The sequence below is a fragment of the Vombatus ursinus genome, unplaced genomic scaffold, assembly GCF_900497805.2.
Source record: "Vombatus ursinus unplaced genomic scaffold, bare-nosed wombat genome assembly UNPS02014832.1, whole genome shotgun sequence".
Lineage (NCBI taxonomy): Eukaryota > Metazoa > Chordata > Mammalia > Diprotodontia > Vombatidae > Vombatus > Vombatus ursinus.
In genome coordinates, this window is record NW_020954610.1 from 34,459,165 (window position 1) to 34,477,608 (window position 18,444).

The 18,444-nt window shown below is 38.3% G+C and overlaps 1 protein-coding gene and 1 pseudogene across 1 annotated transcript in view; both read left to right on the plus strand.

The window, feature by feature from the left end:
- Window positions 1-1,422: 1,422 nt before the first annotated feature.
- LOC114025838 lies at window positions 1,423-16,871 on the plus strand (annotated as a pseudogene).
- Window positions 16,871-18,444, plus strand: part of AUH (AU RNA binding methylglutaconyl-CoA hydratase) — a 177,551-nt gene continuing 175,977 nt past the window's right edge. Inside the window, exon 1 of the mRNA XM_027839633.1 lies at window positions 16,871-17,121. Within this exon, the coding sequence (XP_027695434.1) occupies window positions 16,881-17,121 (241 nt within the window). The 5' untranslated portion in view covers window positions 16,871-16,880. The remainder of the gene's footprint in view (window positions 17,122-18,444) is intronic.

Sequence of the window (18,444 nt, forward strand, 5' to 3'; positions counted from 1 at the left end):
CCAACATTAATTATAAAAACAGCTTTTACAATGTTAATATACATTTTAAACAAATCAATGAAATCCTAAAGTGATTACATTTAAGGTCATAGAAAAGTCCTGATCAAGATGTTTTACAAAGAAAAGTCCTGATCAAGGTGTTTTACAAGACAAAAAACCCTTATTTTTGCAGTTTTAAACACATTGTCCTGATGTCAGATATATTGGGGGGGGGACACAGTTCTCTATATTTATTTAAAACATGAACTACGAACTTTAGCTTTAGATTTAACTAAACCTAAATTCATCTAACTTTGGCATAGCAAAAAACTCTCTTAGCTTTCCCTCATCAGTCCTTGCTATTTTTGAACTGTTCACCTAGATTTTTATCACTATAAAGCTGTTGCTAGAACTTCATCCAAAGAAAAATACTTGGCACTTTTTACTCAGCAAGAAAGGTTCTTTCTCTGATTCCACCTCCCAAACCAACTCCTGGGAGAGTTTCACCCTGCTTTTTCAGTTCCCTTACTTAACAAGTTAATCTTAGAAAATCTCACACAACAGACACAGAGACAAACTTGATTAGAGCCTTAGTGACCCAGAAAGAGAAAAGTTGAGATTAAAACTACTTTCTCTCCTTGCTTTAATATCTCACTTGGTTTACTCACTTTACCTGACAGCAAGAATCTTTATGACTTAGCTCTGCCTGAAAACGCTAATAATAAGGCCTCAGGGCACTCGAGCAATTTTACACATCTCCACAGCTTTACTTAAAGAGTTTCTTTCACACACACACAGATTTAATTTATATATAACCCCTAAAAGTTGAAACCAAGGATTGTGGCTTTAGAGATTCTCTCATAGATTATTGGCCTGCCGGATTTCCCTTCTTGAAACTCTAGTCCTGCAAGAAATTCAGAATATATTGCTGGTATTTTGGGGGCTTACCAAGTAATTGGTTTTGTAAACTGAATATCCATAATACTTCAAATTTCCCAGGTGGCCCTTTATTGCACAGACAGATTTTCTGTCTCTCATCCCCATATAGCTTACTTCAGAGGAGCTTTTTCTAGTAGACACATCTACCTGACAATTGCCTCCCTGTGAGAGTGAAAAGTAGAAAAAAGCTGCAACACAAACAGACCTATAGACATATATATGCTTACCCAGATAAAATTTACTTATTGGTAAAAGGGAGATCAAGCCCAGAATCCTGACAGAGAACTCTCCCTGTGGAGAAACTCTCAATATGGGCCCAACTGAGAGGAGCTCTTTGGTAAGAATCTAGAGTGAAAGGCTCTGAACCTTTCATGGTCACCATAACTGTGATGATTAAAAGGTTTCCAGAGACATGATTTCTGAGTAATTTAACCGTTTTATTAATAAGACCAGAAGGTTACTAATAAAAAGACCTTTCAGCTGAATCTCAGACCAAAGACGATCATGGTGTGGGATTCACAGTTCATATACCCTTCAAAACAGTATATTGGTTCATCAAACAGCAATCAAATCTAATTGGTTAATGTGATTGGAGGTGGGCTATATTAAAATGGAAGACTGAGTATCTCTTGGATAGGTAAAGTATCTCTATATCAGACCACCCATAGCTTTAGGCTATCAATTCAAAGAATGTATACCTCACCCAAGCCTAAGCGCTTAGAACACAACCTACTTCCCTGCCTTAGATTTAATTCCTTGCAAAGCTGGGTGGGGTCTGCCTATGATTGAGGAGAGTCAATGCAATCCTATTATCAGTAATGTCCTTTAAGAAAAAAAAAACTACTTAAAATTAGGACTTTGGAAGAAGGGGGGAGCTCTGAATTTCCCCAAGATGTTGGTTATTAATAATTATTTCTCACACTATCAGGTTGGAACACTGCAGACAGAGACATTTTCTTCCAGTTGTGTGTAACAACTATTCAGGAATATTATGTCTTGAGCATAAGAAGCAGGAGTTTAATGCCTGTTCTGAGGTGAACATAAAAAGTCAAAGATTGAAGACTGATAAACACTTGTTTTACCTGTGCTCAAACTAGGACTGTAATGGAAGAGAGCTTGTGCCACTATTATGTCCCTTCTGTAAAGAAAAATTTTACCTGAGACACCAGTACTAGAGCATGAATGTAAACAAAGACAAAAATAAAACCTGGAAGTACTCAGACTCAGATGGCTGCCACTCATCAGCTTGTTATAAAAATATCGTAGATTCAAAGAAAAGAGTAGCAATCAACAAAGGATACAGTGATGAAAAAAAAATAGTGAAGCTATAACAAAGACTGCATTGATGAGATTAAAAATGAATGCTAATGGTGATAAATCATTGCCACAGACAGAAAGAATTTATTTTCATATATTCTTAACAAAGGGGAGCAAGGAGAAAAGCAAGCCAATGTTCTTTTGTTGTAAGTGAAGTATTGGTAAAGTAGTAGATTTTTTTAGCCTCATTAACCAACCTTAAAAATTAGAACAATAAAGTAATGGCCAAGAAATTGAAGTTGTGTAAAATTTCAATATGAAGGAACCTTACCTTTGGATCAGTCTTTGGACATAAGGATTACCTAAGAAAAGTTGTTCTTTATACAATGGTGGAGATTTCCTCATGTCTGTTCGTCCTTATGAGCATCACAAATGTTCAGATTCCTTAAGAGTCTGGCCTGTATGGTTCATCTTTAATAAACCTTATCTTTGACTGAAAGAAGACTTGGGTCGAATTCTTTCAGGTAAGACCCACATGTTGTGATTTTGGGGTCCCAGCACCTCTACCATCTACACCTCAACAACAATCATCAGGAAAATGATACATTTTAAAATTAATTTTTAAATATTAACACTATGAAAGATGATTTTAAATTTAGTTCCACTATGACAATGTTATTTACATAGTTTGATGAATTTTTATATAATTTTTTGTAATTATGCTGAAAAAATTATTAAAATCAGCTTGGGACTGGCAACTAAGAATAAACATTCAAATTATAAACATGGCTATCTATGTATATACAATAATTTCTCGTTTATCTTGTGCATAGGTTGTACATATTCATTTGCTTGTTGTATCCCTCAGGGACTTTTTTTTGCCTCTTTTTGTAACCCCAGCACTTAACACAGCACCTGTTACATAGTAGATGCTTAATGTTTACTGACTGATTGACCCATTAAGGTCTTCATCAATGGTAGCCCTGCCATCACTGAAATAGGGTTTTCCCTCTTCTTTCTCCCTTTTCAATCGTCCCCTTTGCTTCCCGACCTATTTGTTTGTCAGCTTTTTTTCAGCTTGAGAGATGTTAGCGAGGTCTTTTCTTTTGTTTGTTTGTTTGTTTGTTTTTTGGCTAGGCAATGGGGTTAAGTGACTTGCCCAGGGTCAAATAGTTAGTAAGTGTTATGTGTCTGAGACCATATTTGAGCTCAGGTCCTCCTGACTCTAGGGTCAGTGCTCTATTCACTGCTCCACTTAGCTGCCCCCTTTATTTTCTCTTCATTTTAGCCTTTGACTTCATTAGGGTACATCACATATGCCTTATATCTTCTTCATCCCCTCTTCCTTTTATTCATCCTCACATTCTATAAATTAGTCTCTCAAAAAACATTGATTCACCTGTATGGAAAGTGTTATGAGTTTAGTCCATGATATTTTGGACTTGTTTCTACACCACCATTTCTACTTGACATCTACTTTCGAACTTGTTTCCCTGTGTACATTTAGGAAAAAAAAAAAACGCTTAGTTTTCTGTCTGTTGTTATTGTGGTGTTGTCCTTGGATGCTGTATTTTTTTAATCTTGTATTTATTTCTGTTGTTGCAAGAGTTTTAGAAGCAAATAATTTCTCTAGGTATGGTTTCCTTTCTATGAATGTTTTAAATACTTCCTTTTTTTTTTAGTGTCTATGTTATATCATTTATGATTGGATTCAGATTTGCAGGACAGGTCACCTTGAGCTGCATCTTGAGCTTCTTTGCTTTTTTGAATATATTACAGTCTTTCCTATGGTTTCTAATGTCATTCAAATTTCCTTTCCTTTATATTTGAAGGTCATTCTGGTCCCTTGGTCCCTAGTAGAATTTGCTATATTTCAATAGAATTGTCCAATTTAACCACAAGATGTCTTAGAGTTTATAGCAGATGGTTTTTATTCAAGTGATCTGTGGATTTTTTAGATTGTCACTTCATCTTCTGTGCTCAGAAGTTCTGGGTATTTTTCTTATACTATTTCTTTCCATTTGGTTCGGGTTTTTTTTTTTTTGAGTTTTTGGGTTCTTCTGGGAGACCTATAATCATTAGTTTGTCTCTACGCATCCTGTCTTCAAGATCAATATGATTTGTTTGAATAGAGTGCATTTTTTTTAATATTACTGCTTCTTGCTTCTCTTCTATATTGACCTTCATTTCCATCCATTTGCATTCCCAACCATTTATCCTCTCTTTTTCTTTGACGAGACTTGCCACTGTGGATTCAAGTTTTTCTATTTTGCCAATTATTTCTGCTGTTCAAGCTATAAATTCTATTCTCATAATTCTTATTTCACTTTTAAACCATTCAAGAACATCCTGCTATGGATCCATGCTTTCTTAGGAATCCACAGGGTCATCTACCTCCTCAAGTGTTGATTTATTTTCCTTTGTCTTGCAGTACTTATTCATAGATGCCTGACCTCTTTTCCCTGATCTGGAGACAAATTTCCTTTCCGTTATTAATATCTTTTCTGTTGGTTTATCTGCATGTGATCAAGGTCTTTAATTGAGTTTTTTCCTCCTGAGAGTTTTGGTAATTTTAGATTTTTCTTTGTCTTTTCCTCCTACTTCTCACTTTCTGATACCCTCTCTTTTGATAGCAGTTTCCCTGTATCTCTGTCTAACTCTATCTCAAAACTCTCTTGGCCTCCTCTCATGCTGTGCCATTCATAATTGGCCAGTCTAGGTTTTTGCCCCAAGTGACTTCTAGGGGAACAGAACTGGCCTCAGTTGGATGCTGAATTCTTTCTCTCAGACTTAGTAAGGTGCCAAATAACTCCACATATATGTATCCTGTCCCGATTTCCAGTGGTCTAACTGAGGTCTGTTGTGCCACGGTATACTCTTCCTCCTCACTACTGTTGCATTGTTTGCTACTGTCACAGCTTGAGCAAATCTCTGTAGTTTCAATCTACACAGCACTGAGAGAAGGGGATGGGTAGGGTGGAGTGAGTACTTTTGCAAGTGCTATAATCATCTTGCTGCCAGTGCAGGCTAGCTGCCAGGATTGACAAAGGAAGGGTTCTTGAGTGAGAGATTAGGTTAGGGAGTTTCCTTTTCTCTCTCTCTCTCTCTCTCTCTCTCTCTCTCTCTCTCTCTCTCCTTCTCTATTTTATCTTGCTTGGGTTTTGGGGATCCTTGGTCATGTAGTAAGCTGAAATTGCTTTATCTCTGGAACATATCTTCTAAATGTTGAGAGTTTTGAGAGGTTGTGAGAAAATATCCAACCCTTGTTAGTCATATGACCCAGAAGCTCTGTAGTCATTTTAAATAGAATTTCTCTTTCTATTTCGTCCTGGTGAGGTGTTGATTAATATAGAAAAATGTTGATTTAATATGGTTTTATTAAGTTTTGTAATTTTTCTGAAATTATCTAAATTAAGTTTCAGTTGACTCTTCAGTTTTCCTATCATCTATGTACCAGCCACGCTGACCTTGTCTCGGCTGCTCCGTACCCTCTCCTCCTATAAGGAGCAGGCTGCCAGAGTCATACTCACCCTCGAGTTTTCGGTCCTCAGCCGGATAAACACACAGAGACGAGCCATTGGGAGGCGCCAACACCAGAGCTTTATTCAGAGGCCATCACAGCAAGCCATCACAGCAAGCCCAGGCAGCAAGGCCAGAGCAACAGAGCAGGAGCCAAGAGAGAGAGCTCGATCTGACCACGCTCGTTCCTAAGTACCTACTTAGTCCCTCCTCCCCAGCCCACTTACTAGCCAATGATTGTAGGGTCAGATACCGGAAGGGGCTATCTGAGTTCAGCACAGCAAGGGGGAGGGAGTGACATAGGAGGCTAGGACTGGATACAGGAAGGAGGCGTCTGGGATTAGAGCATAGACAGAGTACGTGACCTAGGAAGTCAGACTCAGATACTGGGAGGAGGGGTCTGGGGTCAGTGCTACACAAAGGGACCCAGGAAGTCAGGAAGGTCACAAGATGGAGGCATCTGGGGTTGACGTTGCATATAGGGAAGGGACTAAGCAAAGGGAACTCAGTTCTCTGCCGTCCCACTCCCACGTGGCACCGCCCCTTGCCTCAGGAGCACAAGCTCCTGCTACTTCCTTGCACCCAGCTTATCTCACGTAGCACTGCCCACTGCCTCAGGGCTTCTCCGTACCCAGCCCATCCCAGTCACCACGACTCTGCCTACCACAGCCCCTGCCTCAACTTCCAAAAATACCCAGATTCTACCCTACTCTTGCCACAGCGCCCAACTGGCAACTGCCAACATCAGACAGTCCCTCACACATCTACACAAAGTGATAATTTTGTTTCTTTTCTCCCTATATTTCTTAAACTTCATTTTCTCGACTTACTGCTATAGCTAGCATTTCTAGCATCATATATCTATATCTATATCACTGTATTTAGTAGTGGTGACAATGGATATCTTTTCTTTACCCATAATACTATTGGAAAGGACTCTAATTTATTTCTGTTAGATATAGTTTTAGTTTTTAGTTTTAACACATATTATTTATGTTAATAAAAGATCCATGTATTCATATATATTTTTTAGTAATAGAAATAGGCATTGCATTTTGTCAAAAGCCTTTTCTGCTCTAGTGATATAGTCATGATGTTTTCTTCTTTTTATTTTGCTTGTTTCAATTATGTTAATACTTTTCCTAATATTGAACCAACCCTGCATTCCTGGTATAAATACAAATTGGAAATAGTGCATAATATCTGTGATTGGTTGCTGTCATCTTTTCCAGTATTTTATTTAAATTTTTTTTTATCAACGTTCATTATGGATATTGGTCTATAGTTTTCTTTCCTATTTTGACTCTCCCTAGTTTACATATCAGGACTATATTTGAATCAAAAGGAATTTAATAGGATCCCATATTTTGCTAGTTTTGCAAACAGTTTGTATAACAGTGAAATTATCTTTTTATATGTTTGATAGAATTTGTTATAAATCTGTTTGGTCACATGTTTTTCCCCCTTCCTGGTAGTAAATTTATAGTTTTTAACGTTTATTTTTGTGACATTGTTTTTTAAATTCTCTAATTCTTATTTTGTTATTTCTAGTGTATTATACTCATTTCATTCATTTTGGCAAATATTAATAATATCCTTTATTTCTTTATTTGTTGTAATTTGGTTTTGCTATTTCTTTCTTTAAATTAGCTAATGGCTAATCAAATTTATTGCTTGTTTTTGTATCCTAACAGCAACAATACCCACTAAGATACTACCATCCACTCTCCCAAAGAAGAGAGCCTCTCTGCAGCAAATACATACACACATATACATATCAGACTTTTTCCATATATTTATGCATATGTACGTATGTGTGTATATACGCAAACACACACACATCTATTTTCTTTCCTGGTATACATCTATCTTTAGATATAAATACAGTATATATACCATATAAATGCATATATACATATACATGTGTCATGTGTATCTATGTATGTATGTACTTTTTTGTTTTGTTTTACACTTATTGTTTTATTTTGAAATCCAAATTCTCTCCTTCCCTACAGTCCCTCCCTCATCTATTGAGAAGGCAAATAAAATGATACTTATTATACATGTAAAGTTATGCAAAACATATTTCCATATTAGCCATGTTGCAAAAAAAAATCAAGAAAAATAATGAAATAGAAAAAAATTGCTTCAATTTGCACTCAGAATTTATCAGTTCTCTCTCTGGAGGTAGATAGAATTTTTCATCATGATTCCTTCGGTATTGTCTTGGATCATTTTGTCTTTCATAGTTGATTATCATTACAATATTGCTATTACAGTGCATAGTGTTATCCCTGTTCTGTTTACTTCACTTTGAATCAGTTCATGTCTTCCCAATTTTTTCTGAAACCATTGTCATTCTCATTTCTTACAATAAAATAGTATTTCATCACAATCACATACTATAAGCTTGTTCAGTCATTCCTCAATTGATGGGCATGCCCTAAATTTCTAATTCTTTTCCACTACGAAAAGAGCTGCTATAAATGTTTTCATATATATGGGTTCTTCTCCTTTGTTTTTAGTCTCTTTGGGGGTATTGCTGGGTCAAAGGGTATGCACGGTTTTATATACCTTTCGGTATATTTGGGTATATTGGGTATAGTTCTAAATTATTTTCCAGAATGGTTGGACTAGTTCACAATTCCACCACTAGTGCATTAATGTACTTACTTTTCCACATCCCCTCCAGTATTTGTCATTTTCCTTTTCTGATTTTTTAGATAATCTGATAGGTGTGAGATAGGTATCTCAGGGTTGGTTGAATTTGCATTTATTTAATCAATAATGATTTAGAGCATTTTTTCATATGATTATTGATAATTCTGATTTCTTCTTCCGAAAATTTCCTGTTCATATTCTTTGACCATTATCAATTGGGTATTCGTTCTTATTTTTATAAATTTGGAACAGTTCCCCATGTATTTGAAAAATGACAACTCCATCAGAGAAATTAGATCATTTCTCCAGTTTTCTGCTTTTCTTTTAATTTAAGCTATATTGGTTTCACTTATATAAAAACTCTTCAATGCAATAAAAACTTATGTATTTTCCACAGATCTGACAGGTAATTTTTTTCATGCTTCTCTAATTTTTTTATGATATTATCCTTTATGTCTAAATCATGTACTCATTTTCACCTTATGTTGGTATATGGTATGAGATATTGCTCTATATATGCCTAGTTTCTGCCAGACTACTTTCCAATTTTCCTAGCAGTCTTTTCTTTGTTGAAAGGTGAGTTCTTTCCCCAAAAGTTTGTATTTTGGGGGTCTATCAAACATTAGATTATTATGGTCATTTATTTCTATGTATTTGTACCATTTATTCCATTGATCAACCACTTCATTTCTTATCCAGTTCCAGATTGTTTTGAAGATTACCATGTGATAATAACTTAAGATCAATTGAGCACCAATAAGGGCCAAAAAACCTGAATTAATCTTTTCTCTCTGAGTGAACTAAAAATGCCCCTTCCTGGGTCAGCAACTGTGGGACCAGCTGGAGCTGACCAGCATCCTTCCTGTTTGTGATCACTAAGGACAGGATACTTGGGGCCAGACACTCTTGAATAGTGGGACTTTTCTTATCTTGGTATCCTATGGACATATGTTGTGTAGGGGAAACAGATATCCTGGATCTATAATTTCAATTGACACTTTGACATTCTCTTATTTTATTGTATTTACAATCTATTCAACTAAGAAACTTCCTTTTTCATGCTATATGGAGGCTATATATATACATGTATATTTTGAGTAACACAGATTTCCTGAATTAGGGTTTAAATGTCCTCCTAAAATTGCTTGAGTCAGTCAGAGTTAAAGCTCTGGCTCCATGTACATATCACTAACTTAAGGGAATAAACAACATGGATTTACTTATCACCTACCTTGTTGTCTCTTTAACTAACTTTAAGGTCAACGGTAATGGTACCATGACTCGGATGGAACTGGAGTAGATGAAAACAACAACCCACCCTAGCAGCGCTAGTGGCTCGGACACCTCAGGATCCCTTTTTTTCCTGGAGTCCTAACCTTGATGGAGTTGGGGAAGTTATCCTATTTCCCGCTTCCATGGACCTCCGACTAGTTTGGTTGAAATCTGAAAGAAAATTCACTTTAAACTAGCTCTGGGGTTGGGGATCAAGTTGAGGTTCAGAAATTCTGGCTACTGTATCAGTCAGATCTCCTCTGATAAGGATTGCTCTAGAGAAATTGGCTATGGGTCAGTCAGAAACCAAAACTAGAAATCTGGCTAACAAGACTGCCACCTCTTATATGTCAAGCCATTGCCAATCTGGTGATCACAAATATTGCTAGCGCTGATGTCAGATAACCCCAAATTATGTTGACCACAATAGGGGTTCTTTTGACTGGTCAAAGTTACTTTATCTTAAAACCAAATTAAGTTTAAAGGCCAACAAAACATCTAGCCAGTAGAGGGAATGTTTTCATCGTTGGGTTGCTGAGATGGCTGAGGGAGAAGGAAAGGCAGAAGCCTCTTCCTTAAGGCTTGCAAAGCCGATTCAGCACTCTTTCCCAGACTCCAAATAATCCCCTTCCCTCTCCACTTTCCCTTAAAGGCTATGGTCGTGACGGGAACTCGGATCCCTCAACTTAACTTCATTGGGACTTGCCCCTTTAAATGTGCAATCTCAGGGGCACTTTGAGGAAGGCTTGCAAGATCCAGTTATATTATCTGGTCTTGGATCCTTACAAATTCCACAACCCCGCTTCCTTGGAATAATAATAAATAGCCAATTATGTTGGGGGTTTTCTAACAAGCCTCTAATTCCCTCTCTCTCTGTCATTAAGTATGCACTATGTTTGTGTTGTATTTGTCCTGTTAATTTGTCTGTCAGTGTATGTCTCTGTGTCTGTACCTTATGAGATATCATGCAGGTAGCCAGAGACTTCTAAGGATTGCAGCTAGGAAAACAACAAACCTGTAAAACTCCTTTCCTTGTGGGTCCAGGCCTGACCATCTTAGACCTAGAGTGAAAAGTTAGAGACAGCTAAAGACATCTTAGCAGATTCTGGAGGTTTTGAGATTAATCATTAAGAAGTCGGGAAAGTGATCATTTTTGGGATTGTTGGAGAAAACTCCTGAGATTGGGGGTAATTCCAGGAGCTCACCTTCTGCTCAAACACCTCCTCCCAATTCTCATTCCTCAGTATTCCCCACTCCCTCCCCAGAGACAATTATCTCAATATGGGGACTGTAAAAGAGAAGAAAATGCTGAAGAATCTTGGGGAAAACTTAAATCAGCCTTCCCCATCTGGCAAAAGGAGGGGAGGGGCAGCTATCACAGACTAGCAGTGGCCCTAATGGCCCTGTGCTCCTGGGCACCTTGCAGCCCACCCCATTAAGGAAGGCCTGGGAGTATCATCCAGGTTCAATACATTCTGCCCACTCTGCCCCAGCAGCTGCAAACAGCACCAGTCTCAGTAAATTCTGTAGCTCTGGGGAGGGGAGAGGTGGACAGATCAGAAACATGATGAGATTCCCTAAGTCCTGCCACCAAGAATTATCACCACTGGGAAGACCCTGGCATCAGCCACCCAAACCCCTGGCAAAGCCTGGCAATAGCATTATGAGGTGAGAAGCCAATTTCTGCTCTTGGTAAGCCCCATTCTTCTCTGTTCCAGTTGCAGAAATGTGTCAGTTTTGTAATTTATGGCAAGTTATTTTATTTTTGTTTACCCTGTTTCCAGATTCGTAAAGGGAAAAGTAATAATGATTGTTGTTATGGGATCAAAATGCTATAATGATTATACAATGGCATATGTTAGACAACATTATTATTATCTCCCTCATTTAATGGAATTGTTCCATGCCTAATAATTTTGAAGTGGTTTTTAAATACCAAAAGTAATAAGATCAATAATCTCTATATGTAATAATCTGGAAATGTAACTGATGTCTTCTAAAGTTTATTGTTTGTGCTGCTACTATGTTTCTAAATTGTATTGTATTTCTAAAACTCTTAGTTTGTAAAATTTGAGAGAGCATTGTGAGGTAGAAATGGTGCATATGGATTGGTCTTTTAAAAGGATGTGATAAAATTTGATCATTTGAAAATTGTTAATATTTAATGAGGTATACTTGGTTATAAGCAGGCAATAATAATGCTGATATTTACTATGATAGATTTTCATTTGAAATCTTGGCTATTATAAAAATATATGGTGGTTTAAAGTTATAGTTTCAACATATTAATGATGACTGATTCTCTGTGCAAAGTGATTTGGAAGTGCATTCATCTAAATTGATGATGGGTTGTTTCAAAATTTATTACTTTTGTGGAAGTAATACCTGTTTATACTGCGTGTCGTGTGGTATAAACATACTTCATCGTGAACAACTTATTGATATGCACTGTTCTGGAATTAATTAGGTATTCTCCCATATATCAAGGCCTCAATTGAAAAAAAAGTGTGAATTGATGGATAATAATAATCTTTTCTTTTAAAGTGCTAAGAGTATTGGGCCTTAGAAATTAAAATGTTACCTTTAGTGATTATGAATCCAGATTTGATTTACTCATCCAACTAACTTAAGGTCACCTGATGGTAATTAATTGATTCTGTTTCAAGTTTTAAATACATGATCATTGCTTATGGTATGATTATATTTCTAAATTTTCTTAAGTGGTATAATCTGGTAAACAAATTGTATCAACTCTGCTGTTGAAAAAGCAATTTCTCTTATGATCTAGAAATGTTAGATCAAGAATTGTTACCCCCCCCAAAAAGGGGAGAATGAATGGGTTAGAATAAACTTCCAAGTTTTGTTTATATGTAAGAGGAAGTTTCACCTAAAAATTCCTGAGTAAATGAGAATCCATGGGCTATGTTAATTTGGAGGTTTATGGACTACCACATTCACTAACTATGTGAGATTCCAGCTTGCTAAAGGAGACCCAAAAAATACTGAAGAAAATAACACCTTAAAAATTAGCCTAACCCAAATGGCAAAAGAGGTCCAAAAAGCCAATGAGGAGAAGAATGCCTTCAAAAGCAAAATTGGCCAAATGGAAAAGGAAGTCCAAAAACTTACTGAAGAAAATACTTCCTTAAAATTCTGTAATAACTAGGAATTGTTTCTTTCTGGTTACGTGCAAATTCTAGAGTCCCAGGACAAGGAGAAAATATTGCAAGCAACCAGAAAGAAATAATTCCTAGTTATTACAGAATTCCTAGATATCACAGAGTTCCTTAGTCAAAAGGTGTTCGTAATGGAGAAGAAATTCAGTTTTTATAATGCAGGAAGAACACACCCAATTAAATTAACCTTATCACAATAACAAGTATTATCAAGCCTTTAAAAATTTACTCAGTATCTTTTCTTTCTTTTGTGTTTAAATATATCACTGGAAAATAATTACATTCTGGAATCTCACATAGATAGGTGGATGTAGGAGCTTTGATTGTGTTGTCTTCTTCTGGTTGTATGTTGTGATCTTCTTTGTTACCAAAGAAAGATTCTATGGTCTGATTCTATTTGCACTGTTTGCTCATGATCCCAGCCAATTACGTGAATTAAAACCTCTTTGTAAAGGTAGGAGTCTGCTTCCAGTGTGGAGAACGTACTGTTCCAAGCTTTGGGGGTTTTGTGCAGCTGTTTTCAGAGATAATTCTAGAGACCTGAAAATTTTCAGTTCTTCCAAGGTACTGTGATCAAGGGTGAGGTGTTTATTCCTTTCCTGGCCTGTGCTCTGGTCTATGAGTGACCACAAGCACTGTTCTCTGTCTTGCAACTGTGAGGAGCATTTCCTCTCCACAGCCACTACAAACCCCACCACGCCAGTTCTCTTCCTTGCCCCAGGACTGCCACCCAGAACTGTGACTCAGATCCAAGCATGGGCAAAGCAAGAGAATCCTGCACCATCAGAGAGATTCCTGCAATCCCCCTCTGATAAGGCACTTGATTCCCCCTCAGTCTGTGGGCCAGAAGCTCTGAAGGCAGCCACTGCCCCGGGGTCGCACTCAGGGACTGGGGCTGGAACCCCAACGTGCTTCTCTCTCACCCCTGCATTCACAGACTTCTCCTGCTGACCTTCTAAGTTGTCTTTGATCTTCATGGGTTGAGAAGTCTGGAAACTGCCACAGCTGACTGTGATTCAGCCCCCTGAGGCCTGCTCCAGCTTTGCTGGGGCCTGCATGCCCACACCAAACTGCATTCCTCTCCCAGCCTGGAGCGATATACCTTTCTGATCAACCATCCAGGTGTCTTGGATTGTAAATTTGTTTCACTTTGTCTTTTTGTGGGTTCTGCTGCTTCAGAATTTGTTTAGAGCCATTTTTTACAGGTATTTGGAGAGGTTTGGGGGAGAGCTCAAGCAAGTTGCTGCTTTTACTCTGCCATCTTGGCTCTGCCCCCAAGTCTGTGCTATTTCCTTTCTGAAGAGCAAAATTCCCCACCTGATTAATTCTGAGCCCTGCTTTTAACATCAAGTGACTGCATGATTGGCTATCAGATATAACTCATGCCTGCAATCAAACAGAACTAAGGAAGTTCTTTCCTTCTGAAATGATATATGACATTTTCCCTCCTTTTATAGCAAATTTCTGTAATCAAGAAGTTCTGTAAGTACAGTACTAAATTTATTACAAAATAGATGGATCCAGGAAAATCTCTGAGTTACCATAATAGGATGCAAGTATGAATAGCTTACAATTTTAACTTACATTTGTGGCCAAACAATAATAATATAGAGATAACATCCTCCTAAGAAGGAAATGTTTAGACAAAGTAATAAGACAAAGATGTTATGTGATAGATGTCTAATTAAGTAGGATAGTAAATTTTGAGAAAAGCACTGGAATTTAGGAAAGGACAGAAGCAGCAGATGATATCAAAAATGGAGAATCAAATTTTAGTGGCTGTACTAATTTATACTAAGTCAGAATTATCTGGGAACTTCTAGATCTAAACAAGAGAAATAGAACTCCCTTTTAGAACTGCCTAAGAATTAAACCTATTTTACATGAGATATCTAGGATTCAAAAGGTGCTATTAAAATAGACATTGGGAATAGATTACTGGGATACAAGGAACTTAATGTTAGTTAACATTGGTAATAATGATTGTATTGATTATGGTTCAGGTTTAAGGTTTTCTTAGTTATCTTGGTGACATGTAAATCTCCCTTCTCAAAACTAATCTATTGTGAGCCCTCTGAGTAGTTTAATCTGTACCTAACTTGATGTAATTATGCAACTTTGTAAATTACGAGAAAAACTTTGCTGTATTGTTTGAACCTAGCCCTGCATGGCAGGGAAACTGAACCATCTCTATGTGCCTTTAACTAAGGACCTATGTTATGCTGTTTTCTCTCAATTATCAACTCATAAGTCTTCTAAGAGCCCCTATCAGATCTATGTGACTACTTCCATAGCTGCCAACTTCTGGATATGGGCTCCGGGATCATCAGAAGATGCCCGCTCCAAGTGGACATCTCTTCCCACCCCCTGGGGAAGAGGAAGGTTTTTCCCATACCTTCCTTGGTCTACAGGTGAAGCCTTCAGCTTACCTTTGCTCACTGTTGCTGTTGTGCCTCACTACTGTGGTGACACTACCCTGTTTGACTGTCTGGCTAAAAGGTGGTCCCCTCCACTAGGGGCAGGGCCCTGGAACATGTTTCTAATCTGCTTCCTTGCTTGCAAACTGTTTTCCTCACTTTGAAATTAGTCTGTTTGATTCCTGACTTTCCTGGCTCTAGCCTACTTTGTTTGGCTCTGGCCATTCACAGGTTAGAGGCTGGTTTGGTCCACTTGACACAGTTTTAAATCTGGTACTGCTAAACCACTTTGCTTTACTTTTTTTCCCCTTTGCTTCCCTTGATGTCTTTGTTGTTGTTACTGTTGTTGTTTGTCCTTTGTTCTCGAAGGGGACCAAGGACATTAGGAAGCTGATATTCTGACATACAAGTCAATTGGATTTAAGTGAGGGACTGCTGTGCAAAGTTACCAGCTTCACTTTCTCCTCCCAGATGTCTTTGACATTTTGCTCTTCAAGATGAATTTTGTCATTTTTTCTAGCTCTACAAAGTTATTCTTTGGTATTTTGATTGGTAAGGCATCAAATAAGTAGGTTAATTTAGATAGGATTGTCATTTTGATTACATTGCTAGGTGCACTCATGATCAATAATATTTCTCTGTCTTTATTTGCATGAAAAGTTTTTTGTAACTGTTCATGTAGTTCCTGTGTGTTGTGGCATGTAGACTCCCAGGTATTTTGTACTGTCTGCAGTTATTTTGAATGGAGTTTTTCTTTGTATCTCTTCCTGCTGGACTTTGTTTAGCAATATAGACATGCTGATGAATTATACAGATGTATTTAATTGCGCAGTTTTGTTAAAGTTGTAAATTGTTTTGACTAGATCTTTAGGTGATTTTCTCATGTTCTCTCTCTATACCATTATGTCATCTGTATGAGGACAGTAGAGATCTTTCTGTGGATTGGTCCAATCTAAAAGTGATCTGGAATCAGACAGGACTTGATTTCTTATTTAGGTTCTGCCCCTTTACTATGATTGAGATCTTTAGCAAATGTTTTCTTTCTGGGCCTCAATTTCTCCATCTGTAAAACTGGGGGTTGGAATACATGACTTCTAAGGTCCTATGACTCTCTTAAACTCTACAAAGAGCTTTGCAAATCTTAGCTATGTACGTTACTTTGCTTTGTATATAATCTAGCTCAATTAATTTGTTTCTCGGTATTTTCCTCGCTAAAAATAATACTCTATCTGTGTGACTGTGGGCAAACAACCGCATTCCCAGCGCCTCAGGCAGCTAAGATTATCAGCTGTAGAAAAGTTAAAGGTCTTTCCTGGTAATGGAAGTTCATCGCCACAGCTTCCCACAACAATGAATCACAGATCAGATTTAACAATTCGGGAAAAATTCTTATGCATCCACATTTCATTCACTGTAGGTATCCTAAAGCTGCGGCAGGCGCGACTAATAGTGTCGTCGCAATCCAGCAGGAGATAAGGTTGTAGCGGGGAAAGTGACGTCATAATGGGCGGGGCTCCTTCCCGCCGTTTCCGCTGGCCGCAGTCTAACCCGGAAGCGACGGGGGGGGGCAGAGGAGGAGCGTCGCTTCCGAGGGCAGCGGTGCGGCCGGGAGTGGCGAAGGGTGGTGACAGGGGCGGGGTCTGCCTTGTAAACAGACAGTATGGCTGCGGCCCGCGGTCTGGGTGTCCTGCAGGGATGCAGCGTCCGCTGGGCGGTTGCTTACTTTGCCCGGTTGGGTCAGGGCTTGGTGGCCGGTGGGTCGGGGCAGCGAATGGGTTCGGCATCGTGGCGTCGCTGCTGGGCTTCCTCGAGTGCTGGGGCAGGCCTCAGCAGGAGCTACGGTTCGGAGGCAAAAGGCGAGGAGGAGCTGAGGGTCCGATACCTGGAGGAGGAAAATAAAGGTGACAGAGGGAAGGAGGGAGGGAGAAGAGAGGGAGCGGGGGGAGGGTGGGGGGGCGGGGAGGGAGAGACAGAGAGAGACACACAGAGAGACACAGAGACAGAGACACACAGAAAGAGACAGAGAGGGAGAGATACAGAGAGACAGAGACACACAGAGAGACAGGGAGAGACACAGAGAGAGAGACTGAGACCGAGAGACAGAAGACGAACACCACATATCTTTTCTCTTTAATAGAGTTAGAATACCTTTACCTCATGATTGTGGCTGAGAAGTGACTCTAGGTTCTTAAAGACTGTGCTAGTGGAATGCATGCTCTGGCAGGACCTACTGAGCTCTAGGTTGCTTGAGTCTGTCCACACCTGTCTACAAACTATGCGTTTCTATTGTCCGTGCGCTAGCCTAACTAGATCACCCCTGAAAGGTAGATAACCAAGTACGACTTTCTAGTACAACACCTCATGAAGAGTGCCTATTAAAGTATAGTTGTGACCTGCTTAAATTGAGGGAGGAAGAGGCTCTTTGTTGATGAAATCACAGAGCCTTGAAGTATTTATATTGAATTTTTATACTAGTAGACTAGGAAAATGATATAAACATTAGGTTTGGAGTTCAGCAAGGAACTTGATAAAAGCCCCTAAAACAGTATTGAAGGTAAAAAGGGGAGAAATGTAGGCCAGATAATATGTTATGGTTATTTTTATTCATTTGAACGTGTTGAATTTTGGCTATATTGTCCAGGAGGAAGGTTGTGTGTAAGTGGGGCTCTGTCTAAACCTTGATGTTTCCAACCTTTTTGTAAGTGACTTGAAGACCTTTATATTATACTTAATTTAGAAACTGTGGAGAGCTAAGAGGGTTAGCTGTTTTGTTGAGTGATCAAATCATGATCCAGAGATGTGTTAGTGAAAATGTTGTGCTTTATTACTTCAAGGATCTGTAATTCCATCAATGTGTATACTTAAAAAAATACGGAACTTGTATCATGAACTTAATTATCAACAGATATGTGAACATTTCAATACACAAAGAACAAAAATAGGATTATATAAGAAAATGTGAATTTCAAACTGTTTAAAGCGTATGTTAAATTTAACATTGTAGTAACAAAACTGTCATGCTTGCCTGTGTCCTTTTCTTAACTTCCACTGTTGTCTGTTTTTGGGGTGTTTTCATTGGTTCTTTGCAGTCTTTTTTTTTTTCACTTTGCATCTCTTTTACAACCCACCAACTCTCTCCTGATGCTGTAGAGCCCTTCCTTTTTTTACAAATTCATATCAGTAAAAACAAATCCACATTCACTGTGTTTGAGAATGCATACCAC